The following is a 13,206-nucleotide window of genomic DNA, read 5'->3' on the forward strand; positions in this document are numbered from 1 at the left end:
ACTTTGATCTTAGTGCAGAGCAAAATAATTGTAGTAGTTGCTGTATTTTAGGACTTTACAAGTTATACTGTGGAAAGTCAACTGCAGAAGGCTGGTGGATGTGCTCATCTTCCACTTGACCTCAGTTTTCCGGATACATAAAAGCCAACGGAGAAGGCTGCAGCACCTACAGCGATGGCCTTTTTGTTCTTGCTGATTGTCTCCAGTAATCCATCTATCAATCCGTAATCCAGCCACCCTTCCACATTCTCTGCAATTCTTAATTTCCAAGCCCCCGCTTTCTTTTTACATTCTTCGAGTCTGTCAGCCCCGACCAGGCTGCTGCTTGGCTTCTCGGGTGGGGCTTCCACTTGCTTTTTTTCGCATGAAGCAGCCCTTTGAGGTTCCTGCTTTTCTGACACCACCTTCTTTGGCATGAATAAACAGAGATGTGCTTCTTCAAATTTCCCTCGGATCTTATCAACATGTGAATCTTTAGGAACGGCAAAAACCTGCTCCAAACGCATATATTTGCCATCACCGAGTGGCCTCCCGCCCCTTATTGTTAGCTTCCCACAGCAGTCAACCTGGACCTTGATTTCATCCTTTTGGAAACCTTTATTTTAGGAAGAAAAGGGGGAAAAAAAGAAAAGAAGAGAGAGAGAGAGAGAGAGAGAGAGAGATTAGATTTGGAATGACCAATATGCCTTTCATGTGATTAGATGACATGAGACGGTACGTTAATGTTTTATTGAGTCGAGAAATCTAAATAATATATTTTAATTAATTTTTTTTAGATGAGGTTTCTAAATTGCCATAAATAGTATTGGAGTAGAGCCGGTCATAGTTTACGTGGACTAGAAGATACTGCAATATAGGTCTATTTGAGTTAATCATGACCTGGGAAACTGTACCCGACCAGGGATGGACGTAAACTCGTAAGCTACCGAGGGTAGGGATAATCGTCCAGGTCTTATTGTTAAACAAAAAAGCCGCCCCGCCACAGCTTATGATTGAATTTGAATAAATTTGAACATTAGTTTAAATAGAATGTCAAGAATTTATGCATGCATGTATTTAGCCCCTCGATAGCTAGATATTTATGAGACTAAAGAATCCATTCTTCTGGTAGTCTTTTTAGGTGGGGATATGGATTGTCACAAAGAAACCATTAAGAATTTAAAATATCAGGATCTCCTGATTTCTTGTCACCACTCACCCCTCCAATGATTCTCCCACTAGAATAAGGTTAAAAAACAAGGAAAAAAAACGATCCGACGCTCGTTAAGGATTGACGTGACCGATGCCTGCATGGCATCAAAAAAATCAAGGATTTTTTTTTTGCTTCTCTTTGTTTGGAGCTGAGTGCAATGCATTGTTGAAATATTAAAAAAAATCATAGTGGTAGTCGTAATGAAATGAACTGGGGCTTGTCCTGATGGTGCTAATAACCAGTAACCAAAACTTTTGGCGGTGCATCTCAGTATGGGATCCATATAATTGGAGTGTGGGGTAAGCAACCAAAACCCAGTGATGGTTATATGCTCATACCTGGGAGGCAAACGCGTAGTATATGTTTATCGGGATCCTGCGTCCATTGAGTGGCTGGCTGAAAAAAAGTGCAGCTCTGCGTGCAAGCCATTTGGAGTCGAGAGCAAACTAGCGTTGATGTTGGTTTGCATGCGAGTGGCATCTCTCTCTCTCTCTCTCTCTCTCTCTATATATATATAAATATAAATATAAATATAAATATACAATCCTTGTCCCGAGGTTGCGCCCGCGACTGCTTATTCCAAACTTTTCTTCATCGGCGCTCATGCTAGTCGCAGATGAAAAGCAATTCTTCGCATCTTCCAAGCTTGCAAAAGAGAATTCCAAACTTTGTCCGATTCTCGGATAAGGGAAACCTTGACTTGGGATAAATGGGAAGAATTAAATTCCCCAAGCTAGGCCAGAGGGCTGCTGGTATTTTATGGATGGGCTCGGCTCACCAAATCAATTTTTTTGCTTAACATGAGTGGGGCCATCACAGGCTCTCAGGACCATCGGCAAAGCCATATACGCATGGCAACTGACTTGGAGTGTTGTTTACAGTAAAATAACATACCAAAATGTCTGTACATACATAATGGTTTAAGTTATTACCAAAGTATATGCCGGCTACAAGGTTTGGAAATCTGCAATTCCCTCGGGAAAGCAGATCCTTCTTCTTCAGCTTAATCAAGACTTTCAACTGCCAGAATTCGTCATGCACGTCCACCGCAAAAGGAGGAAAAAGCTGAACCAGCAGCCAATCTATCAATCACCCACCTCCACAACGGTGCCTGCCATTAACAACAAATCCCGTTGAAGCACCATCAAATGAAAAGGCAAACATCATCATTTACAACTAGAGAACAGCATCATTCACGGCTAGAACAAACGAAGTAATTTCAAAGAAACAGTCCCCTATTAAATTTTCCTCCATTATCTCCCAAGTCTATGTATCGAACACTAAACATGCATAAAGCCACTCTTTTAGTATAATTTTATTTTTCTCGAGTTAAAAAAAGACAATGTTCAAATGGTTAAAAAAAAAAAAACAATGTTTAGAAAGGATTAAAGAAGAAAAGTCGTGTTTACTAACAAATTATCTCTCAAAAAATACTTGGCCTTCATATAATGTAAGAAAGAACATTTAAAGTACATCATGCATCTCTAGTCATCACAGCCTCGGAATCTTCTGTATGAGTAATCTACAACAGGAACTCGCCAGAGACATGGATTATCGAGCAAGAAGACCAGAAATAAACCATTTTTTTCTCTTAAAGAAATATTTTATTATGCATCCAAATGAGAGACTCGCGAGTCTTCATAAAAAATTTTAGCAACGACAGAAAGTCACGAGTCACCTGCTCAGTTGGCGGAGCCCATGTTCATCTCTTGATAGCAAGCATCAGGTACTTCTTTACGTTCAAACAACTTTGTGAACTGAGAAAAATGGAAAACAATATAAACAGAATCATGCATTAATCTTAATAAATATATATATAAATAGGGAAAAAAGTGGGAGCATGCAGTGTATGCAGTTTGCCACATGCGTACATACATAAACGCCAGAGAGAGAGAGAGAGAGAGAGAGACCTGGGATGCCTTCAGATCTAGTTCATCCCATTCCAAAGATGAGTTAGTTCCTTCAACGATCCCAGCACCAGCATAGACCAATGTGCCAACACCCTGCAATACACATAGGTAAAGCAGGTTGAGCATAAAAAATTACTAGCCAATAAATGCAAAGAAAAAAAAAACATAAGAATAATATCATAATATGCGGTCAAGTTAATATATCCTATTTCATTTATATCTAGGGCCATAAAGAAAAACACCAATAGATTCGTTTTAAATATACTTCCAATTCTGTTCAACAGCTATAAGATTATAAAGCTGTATTGCATGAAGTCGATGATGAAATAATATGCTGCTATGCTTACATCTGAAGCATTTTAACAGAAAAGATCAATTTGTGGAAGTATTGTGAATAAGATACTTGACCATTTGGACCCCTTTTATTTTAAAGGATAGAACCTCTAGTTTTCAGCTACAATGTGAAATTTTGCAATAGTACTGAAATCAATATATCATTCTTCAACAATATGTTATATAGATGTCCTTCAACAACTTCAGTTAATGCACAAATTTAAGAATAAAGTAGGATGATCTACATGGCCTACGAATCCAAGGAATAACTAAATTGTGTAAGTAATCAATAGCTTTTGTTAAACATCATGCGAACTTTATAAATTGGGCAGACGATAGCAGGCAAGCTAGCTCATACCAAAAAGTTGGGGGGGATTTAGATTACTACTTGCAAAGACCAAAACCAAACTTCTATTTCAAAGTATTGCAAACTGCAACACATTTTTCCTTGTAAAATCCTTTGTCCTGTAAATTTCTTATACCATCTTCCTACAGCACACCTTCAATACCTACAAATTCTGAAATTACATAACTCATTTCTACCTTATGAGATGTTGGATTGGGTGTGGAATGAAAAGAGTAAGGACAAACTAGCAATTCTTCTACATCTACAAGTTACATCCAGTTAATTATACTCTTCGCTAAGATCTTCATAATTCCTTGTTTCCTTTTCTTTTAGCATCATTATCTTCATCTCCTCAAGGTAGTACACATGCACCGTCTGTAAGAACCTATTAGGCTTCCCTCACATGAATTTCTTCGGCTTTCAACAGACATAGTAGATGCTCTAAAGGATGATTTCATGCTGTACAAGTTTGCTTGACTTTTGTTGCTAGTTTGATATCTTGGTTCATGGTTAAAAGGAGGATTTTGAAACTTTCCATCGATTATCTCTTATTAAAAATTACTGCTATTTTATCCTACTTTTTTATACTCTACTATTTTGTTGATATCTTATAAACAAATTACCTATACTTTATAAAGAAACAGTAATTTCCTATTGGGTTAAAAAGACAAATCCTCTGCAGTTTGATGAATTAATAAGGTGTTTCATGCCGATTCCAGAAGGGCATTAGTTCTAAAATACCTAGCTAGAATCAATTTAATGGTTTTTAACTAGGATCTCAAGATCCTATCTATTTTCATGACCAAAACCAACAGATTTCATCTCAACTGTCTCAACAGTGTTATTTGCTTTAGGACTACTTAGCTCAAATATCATATTTAAGATTCAAACCAGAAAATAATCCAAAATATATAATATAAATCTGAAGAGAACTGAATGAAGACAGAACATAGGTAGTGGTGTATTTTGGCCATAAAGTGTTAGGGTATGTTAGGACTGATCAAACCATATGTTAGCAGGCATTACACTCATTAAATTCCAAATCTACATTTCCAGGTTTGAAGCATTTGCAGAAAGAAGCCTTTGTTTATCCTTACCTTTCCCACTAAAGCCGATCTGATCCCAACAGCAAATTCACTTTCTCTTCCTCCAAACCAACCAACAGGTCCAGCATACATACCTCGATCAAACATCTCTAGAAAAAGTAAAAAACTACTCATATTAGTCTCCATCAGAGTTCCTACAGTTGTAGGTGCTCTTGTGCATAATATTATAATAGTAGGCAGCATCAATCATTTAGAATGAAATTAGGCTTTCCATTTTTAAGAGAAAAAAGAAAATCCTGGAGTCTTTTTTTTAGTGGCTTATGATGCAATGGACTTCATCTATCTCAGTGCCTTTTCCGTGACATCACTATTGTGCTCATCACTCCACTTCAAGAGTAATAACTAGACTGACATTTGAATTGGCAGCATTTTGGGCTTATGCAGAGAGGGAAAAGCTCATTAAGATTGACTAGCACCTCATTTGAAACTTCTGTCTTCATATCTACCACTTCATTATGCCCAATCTACAAAGAAATTGGCAGACTACTTCACAAAGATCCACAGTACAGAACGCTCTCAATGCATGTCAATCTGTTGCAACTTTGAGGAGGGTGTTAGAAATGTTGTATGATTTAAAGTATTATGTGTAAACAAACTTCTTAATCATATTTACATATTTTGCTAGAGGATCATAAAACATTGTAATTGCATATTTTGACTTATTGCCTTGTACACTGAATTCTTGCAAAGCTGCAGCATTTCCAAACAGTACTCGAACAAACTAACACCATATTGCTTCTCCAATCTCCAATTTAATGATAGGCTCCATTTTTTTAAGGTTCATGTTATTTCATGTTAGTCATTACTCATCAGTTTTAATTTTGGTGAATGATTAGTCATTAGTTTTATGCGAGTAAAGACTGCTCTAAAGGATCGCTGTCTAGGCTAAGATGGCACCTTTTCTGCCTTTCTTAGGGCCCAAGTCCCCCATATGCGGCTTGGTTGCATAAGGAGTGTCGAGACATCCTATCTAAGCGAAAAACACACCCATAGGCATGGTAAACAGATTAGAATCTGGGCAGGTTAGGCAGTTAAAGGCAGATTCGAGTATTTATAATCAGATCAGGCAGGTCAAAGCCATTAATAGGTGAGCAAGTCATAAGATTTCACATAGTAACTTCTCCCCGCCATTTCCTAAGCACCGACAAGTAACAAGAGAGAGAAAGAGAAGGAAGCAGGGAGAGGTGCTCTTCTCATGGCCGTCATGCAGTTGTGGCTACGCATATGCACATACATATGTACATATATACATACAGCTTCCTCCTTACTCCAATCCCCACCACCTCTCCTATTCCTTCCTTGTGTGAACTACCCCCTGTTGGGAATTGTATCCTAAAAGTCAATCGTCAGCAGCATATTGATGATTGAATTTTGTAAATAAATTGACAAATTAATAAAGTGTTATTTGGCATTATTCATCATTTTATTGAACATCTTCAAATGAACTCTTATATGATGAAGTCCTTAGGACTTATTTTATGATAAAGGAGGATTTATCTTCAAGTCCTTAAACCTGTTCGCGACCAAATGATATACTGTTACTAGGACGACAGCATTATCGAGATTAGGTCGTTGTGAGACATATACGTTGGTTGTCCTCTTAACCAAGGAGTGTGGAGATACTGATATGTCATACAGGTGAAGTGTAGGAGTACATTTCACTGAACATGATAAATTTCGGAACACTCTACTGTCGAGAGATGTTCCGAGTGGATATGGATATAAGTATCCCTCAGACCTGAGATCACCACAGTGATGAGCAAGCAACTCACTGTACTTTGGTACCGGACTACCAGAATTTCTAATTCTGGGACGGAAAGTTACTGGGTGCAGTCAAGTACTTGCGAAATCAGTGAGTGAGTCAAGATAAAAATGACCCTTCCTAAAAACGGGAGATAATGCTTTGTGTTCAATTTAGCAAAACCTTGGCCAGGGTAATCCTTGTGAGGAGTCACAGGATTTCTAAAGTTGAATCACATCATGAATGCACTGATCACAGAGTTGACAAAACTCTAAGGTCATCCTGGCATTAGGAGTCAAAGGGATAAATTATACAGTAACCATAGTCCAGGGTTCCAGAATATTTGCTTCTCATATATTCGGCCTATCCGGACGTCGGGTACCATTGCTAGATGGTCACATCGAGTAGTGCAGGAAGTCGTTCCTGTACTACCGGCTTAGGTTCGAGCTTATGAGGTCACACGCATAGAAGTTTCCTGATTGATCAAGATACCTGATGGATGGTTGAGAATCACTCAGGGATAATTTGGTCAAGTCGATTGGCAAATTATCTTATAAAATAATTAAAATAATTATTGGAGAATTAATTAGTAATTAGATTACTAATAAACTCAATTTGATTGAGTAATTGGACTGAGGATGAGCCAAATTGAATTGGATTCAACTCTGGGCTCAATCAGGATTTTTGACCTAATTGGATTAGGTCTAAATCAAGAGGACTTAGGCTGACCAAATTAAATTAGATTAAATTTGTGCTTAATTAGGGATTGACCTAATTGGATTAGATTCAACCCAAGGTAATTGGACAATCCTAATTGTTAGGATTTAATTAAATTAAATGGGTTTGATCTGAAACTGTTCGGATCTTGAAATCCACATGTCACATATCCATGCATGGCGCCATGAATTGATTTTTAATATGATTAAAAATTAATTTAATTTATTTAATGGCGCCATGGGACATGTGGCACACATCAGGGACCTCCATCATCAGATGGGGCGACATGGAGAGATAAGTTCATGAAAAGAATTGGATAAGATCAAACTCTCTCTCTTCATGGCGCCACGACACATGTATGCATTTCTCTCTCCCATTTGCATTTGAGTTTGAATTTTGAATTCAAACTCCTCCCACCTCCGCATGACCCTCTAACCATCAGATTGTGGGCATGGAAATTCGAAATTGAATGAGGGAGATGGCGACAAGATGAAAGGTGTAGATGTGATCAATCTTCATCAAGCGTTGGCGCATGAAACAAGCATTTGAATTTTGAATTCAAAACCCCATAAAATCCTCCCAAAATATTGGAAGGTTGGCGTGTGAAGAGGAGAGGAGTTAGGAGGGATGGCGACAATAAAAAGACCTCATCTTGCTGGTGGTCGAATGCAAGGAAAAAGAAAGGAAGCCTAGTTCATGCAATCAAAAAATTCAGCCTTTCCTTCTAGCCGATTTCATCTTCCTCTAAATCCATCTAGCCATAGCTGATAGGGGTCCCTGATAAGAGTCTTTAGATGAGATCTAAGTCCTCTTCAATCCTTATAAACCTTTCCTCCAAATTCTTCCAAGAAGGCAGATCAAAGGTTGATAGTGTCAGAAGATCAAATTTCAGCCTCAAGAAATTCTGCGCAAGCTAGCACTTCCGCGGTATTGGATCTCTCCAGGAACTTCGCGTGGATTACTCGTGGAGGCCAGACGATTGTGGGGCTGCGAAGCTCGAGCATTTGGTCCATTATATTCTGATTTTGCAAAGGTATAAATCTGATACCAGTAATTTAAATAAGATCTAATCCCCGAGGGTTAAACCTTTTCAGGGGCTCTTCACAAAGTAATCTTCAAAACCTATTCAATGGGTATTCGAAGATTAGTTGGATCATATACTAGTCAAGTTGAGAACTTAATATTCTCATTTCAGATCTAATATTAATCATGCAAATGTTTTAGCATAATCGTTTAAACGATCCCGGCATATTGATCATGAGTGTTTGTAGTGATGTTTTGAAATCTGATTTCTTATGCATGCTAGAATTAAAATGTTTAATTCAATGTTTTCCGCTGCGATTTTAAATTAAAAGAACTACGTGTGGCTTGATCCCTCTTGTAAAGGGGTACGTAGGCAACCCGAACGGGTGCAGTCATAGAAAAATTTTAAAATTTCAGCATGCAATCACTGTTAGAACCGATCGATCTCTTTCACCCCCTCCCCCCTACTATTGGTTAACTTCCTCCTCTCCCTCATTGGTGGAGCGGGGCGTCCCCCCATCCCCTCCCTTTCTCTCCCTCAAGGAACTTTGGGGTCCTGTATATATGCCCCACAAACTCCATGTTGCCTACAGCTACTTAAAAAGAAGATTGGGGCCAAAAAAAGCACAAAATAAAAGCCTTGGACCATCCAACATTCCACAAATTTAGCATACTTTCTTAGGAAGAGAAAGTGGCCCACAAAATAACTAGCTATTAAGTTAATGGCCCTTATCAGATCATCAAAAGATTGCCTGCCAAAAATTAAAAAATCTATAAAAAAAAGGGACATAATCTCCATGACAATAGCTAACGACATCACAATTCCACAGCCTTATTCTAATAGGAACATGCTACCAAGCTTCTCGAAGAAGAATGCGGAAAAAAGAAAAAAAAAAAAACCGGGTTGACTATGTTAGATTAGATTGGTCTCTAGGCACTCTTCTTTCACCTGGAAAGAAAATTAGGATAGGCTGCACTTTAATTCTCAATCATCTCAACAATATGTTGCTAGTATTCTGAAAAGTAGAGAAAAATACAGCAATTGCTGTTATCTTAAGAAGAGGAGAAGGCGGAGGACAGCTTCCTTTTATGTTAGAGGCTAGTGAACAAGTATGTCTCATTTATTTAACTGTTGTTTTTTCTTTATGAAGACTATCAAACTATATAGATTATTCTTTATCCTTAGTTCTTGATTTCCATCTTTAGTACCAAAGAACATTCAATTTTACCTTTAATTATTAATTATATTTTGTTACATTGCATCACTCTTATACAACCATTGTAAAAGGTTCTATTGTCAAATTGGAAAACATGAATATGAGACCCTTGTTATGCTGATTATGGTCAGTTGTATAATTTAAATATAATTTAAACCTGCAATGAAGTTTAGGAGGAAGAAAAGGAAAGAGTGGTAATAAAGTCTAGTTCTGCTTGTCATGAAGTTTAACATGCTGAATTATAAATTATAGATATCTAAGTATCTTAATATTTTTGCCCCCTATGGACAAAATCCTGTCTCTAGCACTGCTCACCCTCCTTCCTAGCTGCTAGCAGTCCACTCTTCTAACTACTAGTAATGCCTAACTTGATATTTTTTTCTATTAAACTATATAAAACTTTATACTGAGTTTATCTGTTTTCCAATTTACAATTAATTTTTAGATGTTGTTAACATATGAAACCACCACAACTAGTAAGCAGCTTACAAGCCAGGTGCTTTGCAAAAGCTCTGGCTGCTTGCATGCTGGAATTGCCTTTTAGATAATTTGAGGTAAGAAGTGCATAAATACCAATTATATCTGTAATGTACGTCCACAATGCATATGCCCTATTTCCATATCTTGTATTATGTTGTGAGCAAGGATGTATTAATTTGGATTACTAGATTAATTTGGATTTATTACAGCACCTGCTCCTCAACTTTCAATAGTAATTAGAAAAGTAGAATACTGTCAAAACTGCATATTTTAATTTTGATATCTTTTATAAGGCTTTAGCGGAGACATGTAGTTACGAAATTGAATTAAAAGGTGATGTATATACCAATTTCTTCTATAAATCGGCGTGCCTCTTCTGTAGGCAATCCACAAACTGCTGGACTTGGGTGGAGAGATGTTAGAATGTCAAACTACAAAGAAATTAGAAATGTTTAGACAAGGCTAAACGAAAATGTACAAACATACCAAATCTGTGACAGAAGAACAGCAAAACTTTGAAAAGGCTAGATGAAAATATTCAAGGTATAATCTGTAAAAGCTAAATGCCATACTTGGGAGCCCACACCATAAGAGAAATAGACAAGTCAAAATGGCATATTTTATGATGTGATAACTCAGCTCAAAATACAGATAGGTATAACAAAACAACATCAAAGATTAGAAGATTACGATCTGAAAGATGGCGCCACCCTCCACAAAATATTACCTCATCATCTTCATTCCTTAATTTGCCTGATAACTCTGCAGATAAATGTTGTACTCTAGGAAGTTTTCGAAGTGCTTTACTGGGTTCAACAAGTACCTCACTGCAAGTTATCTACACAAGAATGATATGAAGAGAATCAAGGCGCAAGAAGCATAAATTCAAGAGTTGATTGAAAGTACTTTCAGGTGAGCAAAGTAAAAGCATTAGCCGGCAACAGTGTTAATTGTAGAAACATTTGAACTCAACTTGCCTCCATCTTTCTTCTAATGCTTTCCCGTACTATTGTAAATTCATTATTATCTTTAGTACTGCATGTAAACAAGAGATTGTTGTCATATATATGCCGAAGTGACATCTCTTAGACTAGCATTTTGCAAGTTGATGTAGATGAGATCCTCATACATTGAAATGCACCTCAGGGCCATTTATATTATGTGTTGAGACATATCATGTCATGAATCAGAAGATAAAATGCAAACATCTAAGCACTATCAGCATGAAGAAGCAGGTAAGGCATAAGGTCCATTCACAAGATGGTATGCCTCATGTCTTTTAAATCAAAATAACCAAAAAAATATCATTTAGTTTATAAGGCAATGCATTGAAGTAATTATCTCAAAATATCTAACTGATACTGATTTTAGATTATTATGTTTTTTTGTGAAGCAATAAAAATATCTTCTATTATACCACAAGGCTTACAGGACTTTTCAGGACAAATACCCGTAACAAGTTCCCTGGAGCTGTATCGAATTAAGACTTGCAAATCTAAGTTGAAATATGTTGTCATTTTTTCCATTTCTTTTTTAATATCCAGTTTCTTACGACCTATGGGTGGTAAAAATGAGTGATCGTGTTGTTTTGGAATCATAATACAAACAAAAAAAAAAGCAAGGGACGCTAGGGTCTTGGATCTTCTGCACTGGCAGAATGTCTCCCTCAAGATCACCTGGGCAATTGCCCTAGAACAAAGAATCTAGTTTCTCAAACCTATGAACTATTTATAACAACATTCTCTGCACTATTCCAAGAACAAAGGAATAAGAGAAACCCAAAACCCATTCTATAGCCTAAATCATAAAGCTGAATATAGTCAGTACTTAGAAAGAAATGATATAAGCCTACTTGCAGCTTCCAGTCATTATGCATCCAGTAAAGAAATATAAAGAAAAACAGGAAAAGAGGAAAAAATGATAGGGTCATAAAAAAATCTCTACAACTAGGCCATAATGTTCATTGTTGGTGCAACCTATAATCGATTACTACAGGTATAAATTGATTTTATAATAATCAATTATGGTGCGATTGATTAGACACTTCAGCAAATACTCATCATCCCAAAAGAACATCATAGAGATATGTGAACGCAAAATAGAACATGATAGACATCTTATTACTGAAGCCTAACCAATGAAATATAACTAATGCAGCAAACTGAAAATACTACAACAGAACAATAAAAAAATATTGCCAGCAAACTCTGGTTCTAAGGATGTGATAGATGGCAACGATGGTAATGATGATGGGTGGAGATAACGATTGATGGACGAAGAAACGAGGGCTGGGCAAAAGATGGTGATAGAACTAGTCGGATAATTACCTCTGCGAGTTTGGTCCCTCCAATCCAATAAGAATCTTAAGGCCGCGCTCCACCAAGGTATCGAGATGAAGGATGACAGAGTCAAGAAGGTGGCTTCAAGAAGAAATAGGTCAAGAAGCAGGATGAAAGTGGAAGAAAAAGGGTCTCTCAGGACTTCGCCCACGGTGGCACTCACCTTTCTAGGGTTTCTTCTTCTCTTTCTTTTTTTTTTGATGTTGTCTTCCCTTTTTATAGGCCGAGTTACTGTTCCATGAATAGTAATCGGGTCGGATTACTGTTCTGTGAATAGTAACGGGTCATGTTACTATTATGTAAACAGTAACGGATTGGATTACTATTCACATGAACAGTATTTTTTTTCTTTTTTCTCTGTGTTTTTTCTACAGATTTCTGCGTATTTCTGCAGATTTATGTTGTATCTTTTTTTTCTCTTCTAACTTCCTTCCCCTCTTCTTCCGTACATGCACAATTCTATTTCCAAGACTATCATCCATCCTCCTCCGTTCCTAGGGATGAGTGATGACCGTGGGCATTGAAGAAAGGCTAAGGCTCAAGCAATTAAGTATGGTGGTTTGGAGTTGGGTTAGGCTTCCTATCACACCTAGGTGGACCCTTTTTGTTTGGCAGTACTAATACACGACTCGACTGAAAATCCAAGCCTAAACATGGTTTTGGATGAAAAACACAGAAACAACAAAAAACATAAACTATGTATAAGATGGAATCTTGAGACTCCATCAGTTCCCTCCAACTGGGAAGAACTCGACTCCTGACGAGTATGCCTCCTTTATGTGCTGCAATAAATTAGATCTCT

At 37.3% G+C, this 13,206-nt stretch overlaps 2 protein-coding genes across 2 annotated transcripts in view; both read right to left on the reverse strand.

The window, feature by feature from the left end:
• Window positions 1-75: 75 nt before the first annotated feature.
• On the reverse strand, window positions 76-1,855 carry LOC103723442 (inactive protein RESTRICTED TEV MOVEMENT 2-like). The gene is made up of 2 exons (XM_008814351.4): window positions 1,531-1,855; window positions 76-595 (listed from the first exon to the last, which is right to left on the reverse strand). The coding sequence occupies exons 1-2, from the start codon at window positions 1,670-1,672 to the stop codon at window positions 105-107; spliced, it is 633 nt and encodes a 210-aa protein (XP_008812573.2). The 5' UTR covers window positions 1,673-1,855; the 3' UTR covers window positions 76-104.
• Window positions 1,856-2,024: 169 nt separating this feature from the next.
• LOC103723441 (isochorismate synthase 2, chloroplastic) overlaps window positions 2,025-13,206 on the reverse strand; it is a 44,151-nt gene continuing 32,969 nt past the window's right edge. Inside the window, exons 11-17 of the mRNA XM_039119183.1 lie at window positions 11,043-11,100; window positions 10,793-10,903; window positions 10,412-10,496; window positions 4,879-4,976; window positions 3,103-3,195; window positions 2,871-2,949; window positions 2,025-2,303 (exon numbers count right to left, since the gene is read on the reverse strand). Coding sequence (XP_038975111.1) covers window positions 2,875-2,949; window positions 3,103-3,195; window positions 4,879-4,976; window positions 10,412-10,496; window positions 10,793-10,903; window positions 11,043-11,100 — 520 coding nt within the window. The 3' untranslated portion in view covers window positions 2,025-2,303; window positions 2,871-2,874. The remainder of the gene's footprint in view (window positions 2,304-2,870; window positions 2,950-3,102; window positions 3,196-4,878; window positions 4,977-10,411; window positions 10,497-10,792; window positions 10,904-11,042; window positions 11,101-13,206) is intronic.

This window comes from Phoenix dactylifera, unplaced genomic scaffold, assembly GCF_009389715.1.
Source record: "Phoenix dactylifera cultivar Barhee BC4 unplaced genomic scaffold, palm_55x_up_171113_PBpolish2nd_filt_p 000496F, whole genome shotgun sequence".
NCBI classification, from domain to species: domain Eukaryota; kingdom Viridiplantae; phylum Streptophyta; class Magnoliopsida; order Arecales; family Arecaceae; genus Phoenix; species Phoenix dactylifera.